The sequence below is a fragment of the Mizuhopecten yessoensis genome, unplaced genomic scaffold (assembly GCF_002113885.1).
Source record: "Mizuhopecten yessoensis strain PY_sf001 unplaced genomic scaffold, ASM211388v2 scaffold6169, whole genome shotgun sequence".
Lineage (NCBI taxonomy): Eukaryota > Metazoa > Mollusca > Bivalvia > Pectinida > Pectinidae > Mizuhopecten > Mizuhopecten yessoensis.
In genome coordinates, this window is record NW_018406415.1 from 2,700,217 (window position 1) to 2,722,655 (window position 22,439).

Sequence of the window (22,439 nt, forward strand, 5' to 3'; positions counted from 1 at the left end):
GGATATCGAGGATGATGTTTCAAGCAGTGTCATAGGAACACAAATGTGTCAGACTTATAGACACATACATCGAAATTTTTCTTTAGAGATAATTCTTGTTTATAGTTGTATTTACATTATAATAGTGTGACTAATCGTTTTATGTATAACCAATATTACGCTGCTTTATGTTAGTTACTTTATTGTATTAATATTTCTACTGAACTTAGACTCAATAAATCTTTATAGACTGGTCGAATATCCGGTGGGCGTAGGAATACGTCAGCACATGAGGAAAAGGCCCATCTTAAGATTATTGTAAATTCTTTTTCTCATACATTTCGGATCGAGTAACCATGATTTTATGTGTTCTGTTGTTTGTACATTATAATCGATGCAAAACAGCAGTGATGACGCCACCTGCGTCGGCACTCTCCGTAACATACACTTACAATAAAGTTCAATATATTAGAAATTATATTTTTTTTTTTTATCAAACTCGCACTGAATGTAAATATAAGGACTAAATCCTGTTAGGTTTATGGGATGTAAACCTCCATGAGTCATAAGACCCGTTGAGGCTTATACCCCGTATACCTCAACACAACAGGATTCAATCCTGCACTAAATATATACTTTTATACAATAGCTACTTCGAATCAAATAAAAAACCGTTAGTATAGGTTTGTACTTTGTAGTAAATCTGAACGTTTATTTGTTTAAGAGTTATGTGTTACCTGTATGTTACATTATGTATAGTGATTACCTAATAAAATGTAAATATATGCAGATTGATCTTTGAATAGATTTGGTGTTTATCAGCTACTGTATTGTGTGTAGTGTAGAGGTTCCCCAACGGGTGGTGGTTGGGTATCATGCTTATTTATACAAAGACACGAGGTTTACCGATTGTCTGTTACTATTTCTCTACAAATGTCTGTTAGACATGAATGTTCCCACCGCCATGTTTCAGCTCGTGTTCTATAAATAGTTAAAACGACACCCTGAAATATGTACGCAATTAAGGTATTATTATACTTCAAGTTGATAAAGGGAGAAATACAGGGACAATATGTCTATGAATAGCAAAATGCATTAGCCTATGATATATGAACTCATTCGAAGTATTCTTTATAAAAGAATAGATACCGTAAATCATCAAAATCTGTCAACAATGAAGTAGCTAGAGTGATGACACTGAATCATTTGATGACTTTCTATATGTATAGAAACAAGAACCTTGGTCTTGCCTTTCGAAACCTGAAACATAGGGATGTCAGAGATGTTCTCATAGTTTAAAGTGTTGTCAAAATCAGTAAAATTATGAAATTGCTAGTGAGTTGGTAATGAATTGCGAAGTGACGGGACGAGACGGGAAGGGTGGGACGGACATCATATTTTTCAAATCCAGGCAGATGTATCCAATGAAGCGTGAGTGAGAAACCCTAGAGTGGTTGTTGGAGAAATGGTCTTCTGAAAGGTGAATATTTCAGGTAATACATCCCCAAAATATTCTGAATAAAAACTATACGAACGAGAGATATAATTAACGGGACTTTGAAGTGTTAACAGCTCTTTTAAAAGCAAATAGCATCCTAAGTGTAGGAAAAATAGCAAAATACCAATGACAAAATTGGAATGTATGGTTGAGACGAAAATTACAACAGGCTATGAGGAAATACCGCAAATCATGAATAATGAATCCCCACCCCCCACCCCCACCCCCGTGCCCAGCCCTTCAAATTCTTCGAGAAGGAAAACCTTTGTTGACACCTGTAAACACTCATCCTGTAAAATCCAGGCCTAAGTTACAGTGAACAATATTTAATTTTGTCAGCCGCTATTGATAAGAAACTTCCTGGTATCTCGACGACAATAAACCTTATTCGATCACGACTTTGTATATATATATAGCTGATCTACCTGTCTCTTCAATATCGACCAGGTAAACATTAACAAAATGTACATATTTGTAAATAGGAATCTTTACTTCCTGGTTGTGTTTCATTATGGAAAGCTAATAATAGACATTACCTCAGCATGAAATCAGTTTCCATAAACGACAATGCAGTCATAAATGGACCTAAAATACGTATGTCCTCATATATATTGCTGGGTAGGTTTCCATTTACTGCCAAATAATAAATATAATGAATAAGTATTTCAAAGATAGGTAGTAGGGCTTGCATAAACAACCTATATTTATAATATTTGCCCTGCTAATATCCAGTATGAATATCATGATTATTTCAAGGTTCGTGAGCTAGTTGAAACGAACCAAGAGTTTGTATGAATGTTTTAAGTAAAGACATTTAAAATCAAGTGCGACATCGTTTTAATTTCTTTATCGGACAAAGCCTTGGCCTTTCACACAAGGCGTTTGACACTTTGTAGCCCTAACGCATCATGACGACTGTTAATAACATTTTCATATGATGTTAAAACTAATTTGCTTGTTTTTGGGATTAACCCATACAACGAGACAAATCAAAGATGAAAACCCCGTTTACATAGCCTGACGTTTTTGCGTTTATTCAGAGAACAGCTATGTTGTTGTTATCAATGTCATTTTAAACACATTTCAATAATTGATACGTTTCTAACGGTATTCTAGTGTTCTTTCAAGGTTGAAACTTGACTGAAGCTGCTCAAATTGTCTTAATAGTTTTTCAGTGAAAATGTTAAATAGCAAAAACTGATATATCGACGCAAATGACCAGATGTACTGTAGCTTGTGATTATTTATTCCGATAAATGTAGACCATAGATATATATCTGTTGGGGTTTTGTTCATGGATTTTGATTTTATTATGCATGTATATAGTTCATATGTCACAGAAAATGTTCAAAGCTCAATGTTAACATGGATACACAGGATCGATACGTATGGAAAAAACATTTCCTGGCACTTGTCCCAAATCCATACATAACTTATAGTGTGAACATTACTTTAACTATGTCAGCCGCTAATGACACGAAACTTCCTTGTCTATTGGTTATTCAACCGAAAATCATTATATATATATCTTCCCGTCTATTTTATGTCTAACAGGTAAACATTACCAAAACGTGTATCTTTTAAAAAGGAAATGTTACTTCCTGATTGTGCGTCATTGTGTAAAAGCTTACAATAGACTTTAGTCATAGCGTGCAATCTGTTTCCAAAAACGACAATCCAGTCTTGTATGTCGTTAGCATATATACACCCCCAGATCAGCTGTAGTTGGGTTTTTTACCCGTAGCTGTCATGAATTTAACATAATGATAGAACATCATGTGTATGGTGATCATAATGAACTTATATTGATAGTGCTTGTCCTGCTGAAATCCAGTATCAATATATTATCATGATTATTTCAAGGTTCGTGAGCTTGATAAAACAAGCCAAAAGTCTGTACGAATGTTTTTAGTACAGACATATTTAATTTGTTTATCGGACAAAATCTAAACGTTTCACACTTAACGCGTTATGGCAACTGTTAATTAAAATGTTTATATCATCTTCATTTATAATTTAATTTAAAACTGACTTCCTTTTTATGATTAACTAACAAATTACATAACTTCAAACCACGTATACTTCACGTGACGTTTTTGCAATATTTCCAAGAAGAGTTATGATGTTGTTACCTATGTCATACAATCACTTTTCAATAATATATACATTTTAATGATAAAGACGTATTGGTTGTACAATTTACAATTATCGCGAAATTATTTTTTACATGTTAGAAAGACCATGAGACAAGTTGCACAAATCGTTAAAAATATTGATACATACCGTTGATAATTTTCGGAACAAATTTTGAAAAGAACAAAACTCTATCTGAGCAAATGTTACCAGTTCTGTTGTATCTTATAACTGATCACGTAGATGTATTTAAACTACATGTATATATCTGTTTCGTTTATAGATATTCCACTTATCCTAGAGCAAACATAAGTCACAGAAAATGTACAAAGCTCAATGTTAGCAAGAAGGATACACAGCATCTTAACAGACATGTAAACAAATTAACCAGAAAGGAAACTTAATTTAATAACATACCTAGTATGTATGTCTCTCTTAAACATAGATATACATACAAGAAATATTTGTCATGTCAGATGTGATTATACATTTTGCAAAATGAGAATAAAAACAAATTGTATTGATTGTTAAAAGTTTAATAGAAATGATTATTCAAATCGTCTGTGCACAATTAAGCTCGCACATGTTAAATACCACTCTAAGTGATGGTATGCAGCTGTATATGTGTTGTTTTCATCTACGACAATCTGGTGCACTCACATGCATGTATATATACAGAAAGGTTTTAGACAGACAGATCGTGCGAACACCATCATGTGTAAACATATAGAGGCAATAGTCCCCTTTGTCAATGTCAATACATATACATTGAATTCTTATATAACTTAGAAATAATAGTACAAAAGCAATAATCACATCGATACTATAAATCACTTATACACTTATTCCTTTGGCTGGCTTGCAGCCGAATGATCGCCGAATGTATTTCTCCAAACAGTCCCTTTGATATCAATGTATATGGGAAAGAATGTAGAACTGATCCAACAACGTCTCTTAGAGGAAATTTGATTCTTATCATTCAACGTCTATGGACAAAATATGGTAATGTTCGATCAATTTATATATCAGAGATCAAGTTCCATCAATGGCTATGGGAGAGAATATGATCCAGTTCTATAGGAGTCATAGGGATAGAAATATGGTAGAAATCCAGCAACGTCTATAAGATAAGACATGGCCCACTTCCATCGTCATATCAGCATCTATGGGAAAATCCCGTGGCTAAGTCATCTATAACCACAAGTCAACGTTGTCGCTTAATACTTTGGAGGAGGAGGGTAAGCCGGGTTATCGTAGGTTGCAGGTGGTGGAGGGGGATACTGCTGCTGGGGTGGTGGGTAGCTCATCCCGGGCTGTTGTTGGTATGGTGGAGGTTGCATACCATAAGGCTGGCCGTACGGCTGACCGTGAGGAGGTGGTGGTGGCGCTGGTTGTGAATTCGAAACTGTGGCTAAAAATAGAAATAATTTATATATAATGTTATGAAACCATCAACACAATATACTCTCCTAGTCACAATCTTCGCCTAATCAGAACTCGCTGGATTCATGAACCCAAGCCCGGGTTCCAGAACCACGTGTATGTTTGCAACGAGGGTAACGCTCACACTTGTTGAACAGTATCTGTTGAAAACACAGATACAGATGTATCAACTGGACTCAAGTCATTCTTGTCATCTAGGTAATGATTCTATTTGAACTAAATAGAATATCTAGCTAAACGTCGAAAGACACCGGCCTATAAAATTCTTGTCTTTACAAAAAGCTACACTTTTTTAAAACTTTATCCTGCCACTTCAAACCCCTTTAAACACCTTACTATGCAATAGAAGAGACAGTGCTGTTCATTCGCCGTTTCACAAAAAAGGAGACGAAGTAACATAAGTACTTTGTACTTGTTTTCGAATCCTATATGCATATCATGTTTGTATCAATGGAATTATTATACACCGAATTATTATACACCGATAATAAAATAAAGTTTAGACTAAATAGAAAGTATCTAAAATTAATTCTCATTTATAGAAATGTCTTAACGGCTGAAATATTTTAAACTCCTGTAAACTATTATTACCAAACAGCAGACCTACAGCTAGCGGGCCTATCAGTTCTTGTTTACAGCATAGATTGTTAGATAATGGGGATTTAACACATTTTGTTTTATAAGATGGATGTACATAATTGTTCTACAAGAGGGGTGGTTTTAATAATTTCTTGCTTTTCAAGAGGGGTGTTATTCAAATATTTTACAAGAGTGATATACATGTACATCAATTATTTTATAAGAGGAGTTTCCATCATATCTTTTTCTATAAGGTTTGTTTTACATCATTGTTTTGCTTTACAAGATGCGTTACTATTTCATATTCTTTAAAAGGGATGTTCATCATATCTGCTTTATAAGAGGGGCTTTTCAACCATCGCTTACCAAGGCGTCCCTCAATCACTCATTCATGTGTATTCTAAATTCGTTCTAGTGTCGTAATTTCTACTTACTAACTGTCGTTCTGTTCTGTGGAATCACAACACCAGAGCGTCTGGTTGTATTCTTGGCTTTACAACAGATGATAATTACAACTGCACATATTGCCAGGATGATGATGCCCCCAATGACACCGCCAACAATAGATCCATAGCTTACGCTGAAATGAGATGATGCACAATACAAACAGATTAACTTATAATGTATATATATATGTTTCATATGCTTTTTCTTGAAATAGTTTTTTTCATGGTTTGTTTGTTTGTTAGTTTAACATCCTCAAAAAAGTCAAGGTCACAAATACGAAGACGGTTGCCTAGGGAGACAGGGTATTACGCCAGAAAGACATCATTTTCAAAGGAAAACCATTAAATATCCTCTAAATAGTCTTACTATTTATATATTATAGTCAATGAGAACACAGGACAATGGTCAATCGATGTTTGTTCGTCTCATGGCGATGAAATAACAGACTGGTCAAATATTGTTTGGAAAGATTAGGTAAGAGTAGGGTTTTCTCGCGAAAACCCTTTCAGATCTGTGTTTATTTGTTAAGCATCCTCAAAACAATCAAGGTCAAGACGGGTGCCTACGGAGACTGGACTTAAGGGTAACAGTAGGTAAGTGAGGAAGTTTTGCAATAGTGGACTGTAGACCAATTATGGTTACTTCAATGTCCTCTGTGTAGAAGATACAAAATGACGGAATTATATTCTGCACGATGCCACACATATATCGCCTCTTACGACATGCAGTTTGATACAACAGAAGCCTGTTCATCAATTGATAGATATCGACTCGAAATTATTCTATTAAAACGATTGATTGATTCAAAATGAAATACACAGAGAAGTATTGGCTGCATAAATTTGTTTAGTATTACAGTTGTACATGTCCCTTTTTTTGTATAAATTTCTCTTGCTTCAGGTTGATATTGCGTCTCATTAATTGTCATGTTGCAATTAAATGGACGAATCAAATGCCAGGGGAAAACTTAGAAACAAAAAATATAAACCCAGAAAAAATATATTGAATATGATTTGACGAGCGTAATCCTAATTTATGTTTGACCAGTCTGTTATGTCATCGACATTATAAAGAAAACAATATATTGACCCCTTGTTCTGTATCCCCATTGACCACTATACATACATGCAGTAGTAAGACTACATAGCGGATATGAAATGGTTACCCATTAAAAACCATATATCTTTTACGAGTATGGCAGAATATCGGTATAGTCTGCTATATGGGAGAAATATGTATGGTATTTAACGGGAAACCAATAAATCTTCTATTTGTTACATTTTTAAAGTAACACAAACGCAAATATTGCTGCAACAGAAAATTGCGAGAAATAGTAGCGTAATATTTGACGCCAGGTTATAATTGATTTAAAAGTATTTTTGCAAAGAGTGATCCGATTTAGTTTAAACCATATTTTATTTCATTTGTTTTTTTTTTTGTCATACATAATACACATAAGTGAGTACAGGATTCAGAAGAAAAAAAAGTATTGATCCTGCCTCCTTATGTATATATGCATATAATTACCTGCTGCAGCAGTAGCGAGAGTAGTAGTACCCGCAGCAGCCATCGGCACAGTAGTAAGAGTTGTAGTAGTAGTTATTGTAATAGGAATAGTAGTAATAGCTCCCATAATAGCACAGACTTGACTGGGTGACTGAAAGAAGAATCATTAGTGCTGTAGGCAGTTATATTATTTGCAACATGAAAGGCACATAAAAACCGTTTTTTTCGAAATATCTTAGTTGGGATATGCATAAAACTGAAGCTGTCAACTCTCCTTCATTAGGAGGGAGACTCTCTCATTTTGACCCAAATTTGCCAATCTCCCACGAAACTCCCTCATTCAAGTCCAAACTCACACAAAATCAAAATCTACACCTTGTGGCCATATGATCTCCTAGTTACATCAGGATGTGTGTAATGATCATAACACGTGTGTCTCGATAAAATGAATGGGTTTTGTTTAGTTATTTTGATACATACAAAGGCAAAGATAAATTGAGCAAAGCAGTTTCACGCATTTCCTCCCTCATTCGAAATGTGGAATGTGGAGGTTCCAGAGGTTGACACCTATGGATATGAAACAACTTTACGAACAATAAAGACTTTAGAATTGATCGAGTATCGAAGTATATCAGTCAAGAGATGTAATGATTAACTTTGGATTTTGCTTCGTGTATCGCGGAGGAAAGTACAGCTGAATTATTGTGAAAACTGACTTCGTAGAATTTGCACGATTTCAATGTTAATTCCCTTAAACATTTTACAAACCGGTAAATTAATAAGTTGAGTCATTGTATATCTTGTTTTTATTTATTTATCGATTTTCTTTCTTTCTTAACCTGTTTCGTTTTCATCAATTTCAGTGTTTTATGACAAAAATATTTAACGCTAATAGTTGTTTAAGCGACTGAAAAAACCCATACCTAAAACAGACCATTTTGAGTTTGCCCGTTTGTGTTCATCTTTACATCATTTACATTGACCTCTTGATGAAGGTCAAGGTCACGGTAGGAAACGTTCTTGCCTACATATATATTTATCACTGAAGTACTGTAATTCGGTTTTTTCCGGGTACTCTGGGTTCCTCCCACTTTAAGACCCCTGTGTGCTAACATCCAGGCCAACAAGAATGTTTAATATCAGTTGTATAACTTGTTTCGTAATTATTGTTAAATAAAATAAGTAAAATTTATATATATGATTGATAACCTTATCGCTAAATCCTTATTATCCAGATGCATGGCATTTTGTTTTGGCCCTGTCTAACGGTAAGTAGAATGATAAACCGAATGTTCGACTAATAATAAACCTTAATTATTTAGTTTAATTGAAAAGTCGTTGGCAAATACAGAATGTTTTTTTTATAATTTTATGCTTAAAAACGTATCCGCGGAAGGACTGTTGTAAAAATAGAGGGACAAGCAAAAAGGAGAGGTAGAAGAAGTGGGCCAAACAAAAGTTATATAGAGTCGGGTATGATTTAAACTGTTTATACAAATAATCTGCCATGTAGCTGTCGAACGACAATGCTATAAACGAAGTATTTAACCTATTTAACACGCACGGAAACACATTGTTAAAGTGTATGAGATTAAACGAAGGCGAAATATAAACCGGTATTCGAAATATCAATACTCAAAATAGTTAGGTTTCATTTTACACTACTACATAAACTACAAGAACTATACAATGTGCATCCAACGTTGGATTATGAATTCATCCTCATGTTGATACAATGGAAGATCATATAATATAATATATATAGTATTATAAATATTACTTACAGTATTATAAATAGTAATATAATATATATAATATCATATAAGATGTCATAGTGGGCAACGTGGCCGGATGTTATCGGCTTAATGATTACATATGTGTACTATTCTTCACTACAACTAATGAACTATCCTAAATTGAAGAAAAAGTAAGAAATCAGCATGAATTAGATAAAATTAAATAATTTAGTAACCAGCCTAAAATACTCATGAATACCTCATGTACAACAAAAATAACTTATTGACTAGTTTAATAGGTTTTTTTTCGTGATATTTACCGGTTTGTTTACCGTAATCAAATCAACAACAGGGCTCACAATTTTTTTCGTGTCAATTTATATCGTTCTGATAGTATTTACGCATGCCCTGATTATGACATTTTATTAATACACTGTGTATTGAATTATAGTCCTGCCCCTTGGCAGAGCTCAATATTAAATGTGTAGATACAGGTTTTTATTACCATTTAATTTCAATTGTATGTCGAGTTTCGATGAAAACCATTAAGCTCATAAATAATTCATATAAAAGAAGCAGGACGTTGAACCGTTCAATTCAGAACCGATCTCATCTGGTTCAGTCTTTCTTACTTGACACTGATATATATAATTTCAGTCTACTCAACCGTGTGTTATAAATTCTCTATTTAAGTTTTTTTTAGTACTGATTAGCTGTGTGGAAATACATTTGAATGGCCAGTTATACTGAAGCGTCAGGTGAACAAAGATTATGTGTATCGATATTGACCTGGAACATACCAAGGTAATCGGAACATGATTCCATCTTATAATAATTATGTTATGTGTTTTATGGATATAAAGTTTCGAGAATTTTCCACATACAGTCTTAGTTTAGAGGGTGACTTTTTATCGAATTTCGAGGTACGCGTCAAATTTTTCGAGTTTTGAATCAAATAACGGATGTTCGTGGATGGCCAACTCGTAAGATCTAGTAACAGTCTGTGACGTTAACTTTTTTCCACGCTAGTCATTTGGACTAGTGAACCCAGAATTTTAATAGTCCGACTATGAATTTGCTAGTCCAAATTACAGACTGGTCTTTTTTACAGCATGAAGTGTAAATTGTGATCTAAATTGGAAAATTATTAGAAATCAAAACTGACAAAATAAATCTGTGTAACTACGAAACATTTTCTTACACTCGTTGTCAAATTCTAACCAAGTTCTGTTTTTCTTCCACTCCGCCGAAGTAACTCGGAAATGTTCACTCGAAACTCGACTGAAAGTTAATAACTAAATACAACATAGAAATATCTCCTATGTTTGTTTGACACAAGTTTTGTGGAATGGCGTATCGAAGTCACCCAATCGTATCATATTACAAACTTTTAAATACGATCAATGATATTGTTATTAAAACAAATTATATCGTAACTATAACAAATGATATCGTATACGTAATTCGACACGTTTTTGATCATAATTAAGACATACAATTGTAATTTCAACACTTTTATACCGTAATTACGACCAATTACATCATGATTACGACACTCTATAGTAATTAAGACTTATTATATCGTAATTACGATATAATTATTATATCGTAATTTCAGCGGTCTATCCCGTTATGACGACCAATTACATCATAATTACGACATTTTATAGTAATTAAGACTTATTATATCGAAATTAAGATTTACTATATCGTAATCAATACATGTTATATCGTTAATACGACAAATATAATTAACTTCGTGTTGACAATGAAATGCTTCTGTATAACATAAACCACTTCCCAAATGACTGGTATATAAAGTATCAAGCTTGGTTAATGAATTCTTTCGTCCTTTCGTATAATTAAAATGACACCTTATTAGCACTACGTGCCAGGTGAGCTAATAACGGCGTAGTTTCAAAATCGCTGAAAACGATTATTGTTAAAAAAAGCTTCATCGAAAATGTATTTCTGATTTGACGACTTTTCTAGTTCTTTTACCTGAGTTAGAATATATGTATTGCATGTACATATTTATGGTTCATTTAGAATCATGGGAAATGCGGACATACATTCCAATATAAAATAAAGATAAGAAAATAAGACTAGACATTAAACAATTTACTCTGTCATACCATACAAATTTACGAACGTGTGAAAAGCTATAAACTTACGTGAAATCAACTGGAAGAGAGTTACAAACACCAGCCACACGGTTTGGGTCGCCATTTTGTTTGTTTATGAAAGGACCAAGCAACGCGAACAGTCGTCATTTACTTGGGAGAGAGTAAGCCAAAATCCCTTTATTAAACAAACGTCACTCGGCTCATACTTTACAATAGCAAGGTATTTAATAGCCAAACTATGTGGTAGGTACATATATATATTCAGTCAATGTAAGTGTAGGTCAGGGCTTACAGCGTACACTCACTGACACACAAGTTTCGTTATAATAAAGACGGGTTAAGCTATTTCTAAACTATGTTTGAAGTGTCGATAGAAATTTGAGTGATCATTTTATATCAAATTACTTACATCTTGGTCACGGTCAACACAATCATTCTTTTACAGCCTATTTACAACGTACGCAGGCATTAAATCTTTTAAACTGTCTTCATTTCTTAAAAAAATGTAGCGGTATGCATAAAGGTTCATAAAGAGGTTTGCTCGAACAATTTTTCATTGAACATAAGATTTAAAGAGAAGCTTGATTATGCTTCGTAGAGATTTGTGTCATATACAGCAAATCTTTCACTAAATTATTTTAAGTGTGTTTTAATACCTGTAAATACATATGTAACAGGAGAGAGAGAGAGAGAGAGAGAGAGAGAGAGAAATGCAACTGCCAGACCGGAGTTCGAACCCGCTACCCTCCGAACTTAAGACGGACACTCTACAAATTGAGCTATCGCAGATGGTCGCCGACGATCGAACCAGTCCAGTTCCGCTGCATTCCTCTCTCATTGTTCCAAGTCTTCGGCCCCGAAGACATCACTATTTACAACTCATGTTCGGATATTTCCTTACAAAGCATTCATCCAGTGCTTGCAACAAGGGTTGGCAAGCTCGCTAATTTTGTAACAGCAGAAACTGAGATTGCAGTGGCCAGACCGGGGTTCGAACCCGGGCCCCTACGAACTCTAGACGGACGCTCTTACCAATTGAGCTACCTGGTCGCCGACGATCGACCCAGTCAAGTTCCGCTACATATGTATCATTATATGTTTTAAATTCATTAGAAGATAATGGACTGAGTTCCAGGTATTTATGTTTGTGAGGCATTCAATACTTCTTAATTTTATTTTAGAAATAACAATTGATGAAAATAGTTTACGACTTATTACTTTTTTTCTGAGCATCAATGGCCTTATCATTATACGATGTTAACCATAACGGTATAATCAAAACACTGTACAATCAATAAAACAATATCATATGTCTCTATAATATTCATTGCAATATTATTCGATCGCTTCTTGTTCTTGTTTGGATTGAAAACTTATATCTTGTTTTGAACAATTTCTAAGTCCCCGTTTGTCAATACATGTACATTGAATTCTTATTTAACTTAGAAATAATAGTACAAAAAGCAATAGCCACATCGTAAATGTTAATCTAAAGCACTTATAAATTGATGCCTTCGGCTGGCTTGCAGCCGAATGATTGCCGAACGTATTTTTTCCAACAGTCCCTTTGATATCAATGTCTATGGGAAAGAATGTAGTACACAGTTTATCCTTATTATTCAATGTCTATGGGAAAAATATGATAATATATATATCAGCGATCCAGTTCCATCAATGGCTATGGGAGAAAATATGATCCAGTTCTAACGGAGTCATAGTGATAGAAATATGGTAGAAATCCAGCAACGTCTATCAGAAAAGACATGGCCCACTTCCATCGGCGTCTATGGAAAAGGGTATGTTCAAGTTCCACCAAAGTCTTCAAGAGATCGAATATGAAACAGTCATATCAGCATCTATGGGAAAATCACGTGGTTAAGTCATCTATATCCACAAGTCAACGTTGTCGCTTAATACTTTGGAGGAGGAGGGTACGCCGGGTTATCGTAGGTTGCAGGTGGTGGAGGGGGATACTGCTGCTGGGGTTGTGGGTAGCTCATCCCGGGCTGTTGTTGGTATGGTGGAGGTTGCATACCATAAGGCTGGCCGTACGGCTGACCGTGAGGAGGAGGTGGTGGTGGCGCTGTTTGTGAATTCGAAACTGTGGCTAAAAATAGAAATAATTTGATGAATAATGTTATGAAACCATCAACACAATATAGTCTCCTCCACATTACGGCTTTGCCGCATTTACTTGTTTATTACCAAGCTTTTAGTATACAATCTTCGTCTAATCAAAACTCGCTGGGTTCATGAACCCAAGCCCGAACTCCAGAATCACGTGTATGTTTGCAATGAGGGTAACGCTCACACTTGTTTGAAAATATCTTTTGAAAACACAGACGCATCTACTGGACTCAATTCAGTCTTGTCATCTAGGTAATGATTCGAGCTGAATTAAATAGAATATCTAGCTAAACGTAGAAGGACAACGGCCTGTATATTTCTTATCTTGACAAAAAGCTACTCATTCTTTTATATCTTAATCCTGCCACTTCAAACCTATTTAAACATCTTACCATGCAATAGAATAGACAGTGCCGTCCAATCGCCGTTTCACAAAAAAGAGACGGNAGAGAGAGAGAGAGAGAGAGAGAGAGAGAGAGAGAGAGAGAGAGAGAGAAATGCAACTGCCAGACCGGAGTTCGAACCCGCTACCCTCCGAACTTAAGACGGACACTCTACAAATTGAGCTATCGCAGATGGTCGCCGACGATCGAACCAGTCCAGTTCCGCTGCATTCCTCTCTCATTGTTCCAAGTCTTCGGCCCCGAAGACATCACTATTTACAACTCATGTTCGGATATTTCCTTACAAAGCATTCATCCAGTGCTTGCAACAAGGGTTGGCAAGCTCGCTAATTTTGTAACAGCAGAAACTGAGATTGCAGTGGCCAGACCGGGGTTCGAACCCGGGCCCCTACGAACTCTAGACGGACGCTCTTACCAATTGAGCTACCTGGTCGCCGACGATCGACCCAGTCAAGTTCCGCTACATATGTATCATTATATGTTTTAAATTCATTAGAAGATAATGGACTGAGTTCCAGGTATTTATGTTTGTGAGGCATTCAATACTTCTTAATTTTATTTTAGAAATAACAATTGATGAAAATAGTTTACGACTTATTACTTTTTTTCTGAGCATCAATGGCCTTATCATTATACGATGTTAACCATAACGGTATAATCAAAACACTGTACAATCAATAAAACAATATCATATGTCTCTATAATATTCATTGCAATATTATTCGATCGCTTCTTGTTCTTGTTTGGATTGAAAACTTATATCTTGTTTTGAACAATTTCTAAGGCCCTGTTTGTCAATACATGTACTTTGAATTCTTATTTAACTTAGAAATAATAGTACAAAAAGCAATAGCCACATCGTAAATGTTAATCTAAAGCACTTGTAAATTGATGCCTTCGGCTGGCTTGCAGCCGAATGATTGCCGAACGTATTTTTTCCAACAGTCCCTTTGATATCAATGTCTATGGTAAAGATGTAGTACACAGTTTATCCTTATTATTCAACGTCTATCGGAAAAATATGATAATGTATATATCACCGATCCAGTTCCATCAATGGCTATGGGAGAAAATATGATCCAGTTCTAACGGAGTCATAGTGATAGAAATATGGTAGAAATCCAGCAACGTCTATCAGAAAAGACATGGCCCACTTCCATCGGCGTCTATGGAAAAGGGTATGTTCAAGTTCCACCAAAGTCTTCAAGAGATCGAATATGAAACAGTCATATCAGCATCTATGGGAAAATCACGTGGTTAAGTCATCTATATCCACAAGTCAACGTTGTCGCTTAATACTTTGGAGGAGGAGGGTACGCCGGGTTATCGTAGGTTGCAGGTGGTGGAGGGGGATACTGCTGCTGGGGTTGTGGGTAGCTCATCCCGGGCTGTTGTTGGTATGGTGGAGGTTGCATACCATAAGGCTGGCCGTACGGCTGACCGTGAGGAGGAGGTGGTGGTGGCGCTGGTTGTGAATTCGAAACTGTGGCTAAAAATAGAAATAATTTGATGAATAATGTTATGAAACCATCAACACAATATAGTCTCCTCCACATTACGGCTTTGCCGCATTTACTTGTTTATTACCAAGCTTTTAGTATACAATCTTCGTCTAATCAAAACTCGCTGGGTTCATGAACCCAAGCCCGAACTCCAGAATCACGTGTATGTTTGCAATGAGGGTAACGCTCACACTTGTTTGAAAATATCTTTTGAAAACACAGACGCATCTACTGGACTCAATTCAGTCTTGTCATCTAGGTAATGATTCGAGCTGAATTAAATAGAATATCTAGCTAAACGTAGAAGGACAACGGCCTGTATATTTCTTATCTTGACAAAAAGCTACTCATTCTTTTATATCTTAATCCTGCCACTTCAAACCTATTTAAACATCTTACCATGCAATAGAATAGACAGTGCCGTCCAATCGCCGTTTCACAAAAAAGAGACGGATTAACATAAGTACTTTGTAATCGTTTTCGAATCCTATATGTATATCATGTTTGTATTATTGGATTATTATACCGATAATAAAATAAAGTTTAAACTAAATAGAAAGTATCTAAACTTAATTCTCATTTATAAAAATATCTTAACGGCTGAAATATTTTAAACTCCTGTTAACTTTTGTTACCAAACAGCAGACCTTCAGCTACACCATTTACAGCATTGATTGTTTGATAATAGGGATTTAACACATTTCTTTTTATATGATGGATGTACATAATTGTTCATCAAGCGGGGTGGTTTTATAAAAATTTCTTGCTTTTCAAGAGGAGTGTAATTCATATATTTTACAAGAGTGATATACAAGGACATCAATTATTTTATAAGAGGAGTTCCTTTGATATCTTGTTCTATAAGGTTGTTTTATATATATATATTGCTTTACAAGATGGGTATTCACTATTTCATGTTCTTTTAAAGGGATGTACATCATTTCTACTTTATAAGAGGGGTTTTTCAACCATCGCTTACCAAGGCGTCCCTCAATCACTCATTCATGTGTATTCTAAATTCGTTCTAGTGTCGTAATTTCTACTTACTAACTGTCATACTGTTCTGTGGAATCACTACACCAGTGCGTCTGGGTCTCATCTTGGCTTTACAACAGATGATAATTACAACTGCACATATTGCCAGGATGATGATGCCCCCAATGACACCGCCAATAATAGATCCATAGCTGCCGCTGAAATGAGATGATGCACAATATAAACATATTAACTGATAATGTATATATATATATGTTTCATATGCTTTTTCTTGATTTCTTTTTCATGTTTTGTTTGTTTTAACATCTTAAAAAAGTCAGGGTCACAAATACGAAGACGGTTGCCACGGAAGACATATGATTTTCAACAGAAACCCATTAATTATCGTCTAATAGTCTTACTATGTATATATTATGGTCAATGAGAACACAGAACAAGGGTCAATTGAATTTTGTTCTTCTCATGTCGATGAAATAACAGACTTGTCAAATATTACTTGGAAAGAATTTCAAAACAATAATAAGCAAACATCACTCCTGTTCGTTGTCCTCACCTGTAGTAGGTAAGAGTAGGTTTTTCTCGGGAAAACCCTTTTAGCTCTGTGTTTATTTATTAAGCATCCTCAAAACAATCAAGGTCAAGACGGGTGCCTACGGAGACTGAACTTAAAGGTAGCAGTGGGTAAGTGAGGAAGTATGAGATAGAAAATGTTTTGCAATAGTGGATTGTAGACCAATTATGGTTACTTCAATGTCCTCTGTGTAGAAGATACAGAATGACGGAATGCGATTCTGTACGATGCCACACATATATCGCCTCTTACCACATGCAGTTGGGTACATCAGAAACCTGTTTATCAGTTGATAGATATCAAAATTATTCTATCAAAACGATAGATTGATTCAAAATGAAATACACAGAGAAGTATTGGCTGCGTAAATATGTTTAGTATGACAGTTGTACATGTACCATTTTTTTGTACAAATTTCTCTTGCTTCAGGTTGATATTGCGTCTCATTAATTTTCATGTTGCAATTAAATGGACGAATCAAATGCCAGGGGAAAACTTAGAAACAAAAAATATAAACCCAGAAAAAATATATTGAATATGATTTGATAATCGTTATCCTCGTTTATGTTTGACCAGTCTGTTATGCCATCGACATGATAAGAAAAACAATTTACTGATCCCTTGTTCTGTATCCCCATTGACCACTATATGTACATGCAGTAATAAGACTACATAGTGGATATGAAATGGTTACCCATTAAAAACCATATATCTTTTACGAGTATGGCAGAATATCGGTATAGTCTGCTATATGGGAGAAATATGTATGGTATTTAACGGGAAACCAATATCTTCTATTTGTTACATTTTTAAAGTAACACAAACGCAAATATTGCTGCAACAGAAAATTGCGAGAAATAGTAGCGTAATATTTGACGCCATGTTATAATGATGTCACGCTTGACAACAAGGCAGAGCGCCAGTTTGAATGGTTCACTCAACACAATACTGCCGTTAGCTGTTATTATCTGGTGAGATTTTCCACAAAAATAATACATAATTGTGTTGTTATATAGATACAATAATACGATGGCCGATAGCAGCCGACACAAAACAACTACAATATAAGACATTTGTGTACATGTACACTTTTTAAAAACTGTACATGTACACAATACAACTACAAGTGCTATTAACATTCCTTAACGGTTCGGATCAACTTGATATTTCACACGTGCCTGATGCGGCTGTGAATTTAAAGACCAAACGACAAAGAAAGGGAATATGTTCATAAATCAGCGAAGAGGCGATAGAGGTCACCACACAGTGTTGCTACGTAGACTGTACACAATATTTCACTAGTTGATGCTTGAAGGCGACTTAATCTCATCACCTGAAAATGGATATACTAGAAAAGTTTGACATTAGTAATTATCAACTGTTTAATTTTCTTAATCTTTTCTTTGTATGTTGATATTTCTTATGTCCTATTTTTAATTTGAAAGAAATGTAACAGACATAAGCCATCGTTCTACGCATATCTATGTGGGCTTTACCTAATGTATGGATTGGAGGCATAAAGTAGAACGTTGCCTTGTTCAGTGTGAATAGTTGAGTGCTAAAGTCAAATATAATATAATACTTACTGTAACAAAAGTTGTATGTAGATTGTTCTGAGAGAAATAACTAGTGTTTATACCAAAGGCAATAGCCTTCAAACTTGTGAATATGTCACATGGAACACTTTAAATTACGTATTTGGGGTTATTGGGTTAATATTATAATTCTATATACAAATTAAGTAACTACATGCTTTTGTTTTGGTATACCTCTGATTTGTGACCGTCTAGTACTGTTTGACTTCTGGGGAATCTAGTAATTTCCTTGTCGTTTATAAGCCGCCGTATCAGACACGTGTGAAATATCAAGCTGATCCGAACCGTTAAGGAATGTTAATAGCACTTGTAGTTGTATTGTGTACATGTACAGTTTTTAAAAAGTGTACATGTACACAAATGTCTTATATTGTAGTTGTATTGTGTACATGTACAGTTTTTAAAAAGTGTACATGTACATAAATGTCTTATATTGTAGTTGTTTTGTGTCGGCTGCTATCGGCCATCGTACAATAAGGTATGTTGCAAAAGCGTACCAAAACAACCACGTATTCTGCCGTCGATTGATAACTTAGGCTAATAAACTAGGAGTCCCTGTAAAAAATGCAGTACCGAAACTGGATCACCAACCCATCCTTGTCTTCATTCATTGAAAATTCATTAGATTAATCATATTTAAAGAAGAATATCGATAGGTGTTCTAACTAACAAAATAAACACCCATGGTTCATGTAAGATATTTATAGAACACTCTGACGTCACCAATTTGCGTTTCCGTCTTTTCGCAATGTCAGAACCCAAACCGGATCACAGTTTGAATTTTAAAATAATTTGCGCTTCAAATGAACATTTCTTTGTAAGCATATAAACATTTTATGATAGTCTTTTTGAATTTGAATGGATACAAGTATTTCTATATTCTGAATTTATCCCTACAGTCCGAAACAAAGTGCATAGTCCTCGCACTCACCATTTTAAACAATGTAAGACAAAAAACTACATTTTGAGTTTGATGCTATTTTGACTCAATCATCTCTAGACTAAAAATGATGCTTAACTATGTATAATAAGTATACATTATTGTAATAACTTTTAACACTTTTGACACATTAATTGATTTAAAAGTTTTTTTGCAAAGAGCGATCCGCTTTAGTTTAAACCATAATTTCATTTTTTTTCTCCTAAATACATAACACACATAAGTGAGTACAGCTGTGATTCAGAAAAATTTTGTTTAAATACTTATATGAATCCTTCCTATCCTTATCTCTCTAATTTGGGTACTGATTCTGCCTCCTTATGAGTATGTATAGTTACCTGCTGCAGCAGTAGCGAGAGTAGTAGTACCCACAGCAGCCATCGGCACAGTAGTAAGAGTTGTAGTAGTAGTTGTTGTAATAGGAATAGTAGTAATAGCTCCCATAATAGCACAGACTTGACTGGGTGACTGAAAGAAGAATCATTACATAGTGCTGTAGGCAGTTATATTATTTGCAACATGAAAGGCACATAAAAACCGGAATTTTCAAAATATCTTAGTTGGGATATGCATACAACTGTAGCTGTCAACTCTCTGTCATTAGGAGGGAGACTCTCTCATTTTGACCCAAATTTGCCAATCTCCCACGAAACTCCCTCATTCAAGTCCAAACTCACACAAAATCAAAATCTACACCTTGTGGTCATAGGATCTCCTAGTTACATCAGAGTGTGTGTAATGATCATAACACGTGTGTCTCGATAAAATGAATGGGTTTTGTGTAGTTATTTTGATACATAAAAAGGCAAAGATGAATTGAGCAGCGCAGTTTCACGCACTATCTCCCTCATTGGAAATGTGGAAGGTGGAGGTTTCAGAGGTTGACACCCATGGATATGCAACAACTTTACGATCAATAATGACTTTAGAATTTACCGAGTATCGAAGTATATCAGTCAACAGATGTAATTATCGCGGAAGGAAACTACAGCTGAATTATTGTGAAAACTGACTTCGTAGAATTTGCACGAGTTCAATGTTTATATCCTTTAACATATACAAACCGGTAAATTAATAGGTATATTCATTGTTTATTTTATTTTTATTTATTCATTTATTTTCTTTTTTTCCATAACCTGTTTTATTTTCATCAATTTCTGTGTTTTATAATATTGTAATTTCAACACTTTTATACCGTAATTACGACCAATTACATCATAATTACGACACTTTATAGTAGTTAAGACTTATTATATCGTAATTAAGACATATTTATTATATCGTAATTTCAGCACTCTATACCGTTATGACGACCAATGACATCATAATTACGACACTTTATAGTAATTAAGACTTATTATATCGTAATTAAGATTTACTATATCGTAATCAATACATGTTATATCGTTAATACGACAAATATCACAAACTTCATGTTGACACTAAAACGCTTCTGTATAACACAAACCACTTCCCAAATGACTGGTATATAAAGTATTAAGCTTGGTTAATGAATTCTTTGTTGGGCCGTCAATTTTGTGATGTGAAGAAAATTACAATATATAGTTAATCGATATTTATTTTCAATACTCAATTCATTACTCAGGCGCATTGCTTACGCATACAAAATGCCATTCTTTTTTACATAAATAGAAAACCTAAAACGTATTTCATTGTTACGCAGTATTGTTTGGTAAACGCATATCACACCTGGGGCCATCAAAATTGGTCAAAATATAATTAAATTGTAAACTAACTTGATAGTGAGTCATCCTAGCAAACTACGGTCTAAAATATTACACATATAGACCTAAAGGTTCATTGGAAGCAGTCATTTAAAGATTTTCACACATTTGACTTCTTTGAAACAGTAATCGGGTTTAAATAATTCCTTTACACTGAGTTGGCTGTCCGGCGAGCTACAGGCGAAATAGCATTAACATTGGTTTATTGTTCATTAAAAAGAAGTGGTTTAAAATATTTCACGCGTTTCGACTGAAAGTATCATATCTCTGGAACTGATATTAGTCAACAGAAGGCATTTGTAGCTAATAAATTTATCAGATTTCTTTTTCAAATTTTTTTTTTTTTTCTTTTTTCTTTTTTTTTTTTTTTTTAAGACAAAACAAAATATATTTGACACCGTTCAAAAGTACATGATTGCTTAGTACATGATTCTATAAAGTTTTAAACATTTTTGTAAATTTATCAGATTTTATAGTCTTTTAACTATCATGCTACTTTGAAAAATACTTACCCAGCCCCGGGCCCGGAGCGACGAGACGACAGATATCGTCCTTTCGTATAATTAAAATGTCACCTTATTGGCACTACGTGCCAGGTGAGCTAATAACGGCGTAGTTTCAAAAGCGCTGAAAACCATTATTGTTAACAAAGCTTCATCGAAAATGTATTTCTGATTTGACGACTTTTCTACTTCATTTACCTGAGTTAGAATATATGTATTACATGTACATAGTTATGGTTCATTTAGAAACACGGGAAATGCGGACATAAATTCCAATATATAGAAAGATAAGAAAATAAGACTAGACATAAAACTAGTTACTCATGTACCATACAAATTTACGAACGTGTGAAAAGCTATAAACTTACGTGAAATCAACTGGAAGAGAGTTACAAACACCAGCCACACTGTTTGGGCCGCCATTTTGTTTGTTTATGAAAGGACCAAGCAACGCGAACTGTCGTCATTTACTCGGGAGAGTTAGCCAAAATCCTTTTATTAAACAAACGTCACTCGGCTCATACTTTACAATAGCAAGGTATCTAAAGCCGAAACTATGTGGCATGTACATATATATATTCAGTCAATGTAAGTGTAGGTTAGGGCATA

The 22,439-nt window shown here is 34.7% G+C and overlaps 2 protein-coding genes across 3 annotated transcripts; both read right to left on the reverse strand.

The window, feature by feature from the left end:
• Positions 1–4,130: 4,130 nt before the first annotated feature.
• Positions 4,131–12,520, reverse strand: LOC110451737 (cysteine and tyrosine-rich protein 1-like). The gene is made up of 4 exons (XM_021499903.1): positions 11,496–12,520; positions 7,607–7,736; positions 6,067–6,212; positions 4,131–5,021 (listed from the first exon to the last, which is right to left on the reverse strand). Exons 1-4 carry the CDS (start codon positions 11,548–11,550, stop codon positions 4,828–4,830), a joined length of 525 nt encoding a protein of 174 aa, XP_021355578.1. The 5' UTR covers positions 11,551–12,520; the 3' UTR covers positions 4,131–4,827.
• Positions 12,521–12,606: 86 nt separating this feature from the next.
• On the reverse strand, positions 12,607–22,324 carry LOC110451736 (cysteine and tyrosine-rich protein 1-like). 2 transcript variants are annotated; one of them, XM_021499902.1, is made up of 4 exons: positions 22,199–22,324; positions 19,921–20,050; positions 16,528–16,673; positions 12,607–13,554 (listed from the first exon to the last, which is right to left on the reverse strand). In XM_021499902.1, exons 1-4 carry the CDS (start codon positions 22,251–22,253, stop codon positions 13,358–13,360), a joined length of 528 nt encoding a protein of 175 aa, XP_021355577.1. In that variant the 5' UTR covers positions 22,254–22,324; the 3' UTR covers positions 12,607–13,357. The 2 variants fall into 2 exon arrangements, with proteins under 2 accessions (XP_021355577.1, XP_021355576.1); XM_021499901.1 differs by lacking the exon at positions 12,607–13,554 and adding an exon at positions 14,521–15,467 and having other exon boundaries at positions 22,199–22,323.
• Between the last annotated feature and the right edge of the window lie 115 nt (positions 22,325–22,439).

Excerpts from the sequence above, each read along its gene's own strand:
- LOC110451737 (XM_021499903.1), bottom strand. The coding sequence starts at position 11,550 with ATGGCGACCCAAACCGTGTGGCTGGTGTTTGTAACTCTCTTCCAGTTG. Across the intron at positions 7,737-11,495 it reads TCTCTTCCAGTTGATTTCAC|TCACCCAGTCAAGTCTGTGC; the intron begins GTAAGTTTATAG and ends TTCTTCTTTCAG. Across the intron at positions 6,213-7,606 it reads TCTCGCTACTGCTGCAGCAG|CGTAAGCTATGGATCTATTG; the intron begins GTAATTATATGC and ends ATCTCATTTCAG.
- LOC110451736 (XM_021499902.1), bottom strand. The coding sequence starts at position 22,253 with ATGGCGGCCCAAACAGTGTGGCTGGTGTTTGTAACTCTCTTCCAGTTG. Across the intron at positions 20,051-22,198 it reads TCTCTTCCAGTTGATTTCAC|TCACCCAGTCAAGTCTGTGC; the intron begins GTAAGTTTATAG and ends TTCTTCTTTCAG. Across the intron at positions 13,555-16,527 it reads ACAGAACAGTATGACAGTTA|CCACAGTTTCGAATTCACAA; the intron begins GTAAGTAGAAAT and ends TTCTATTTTTAG.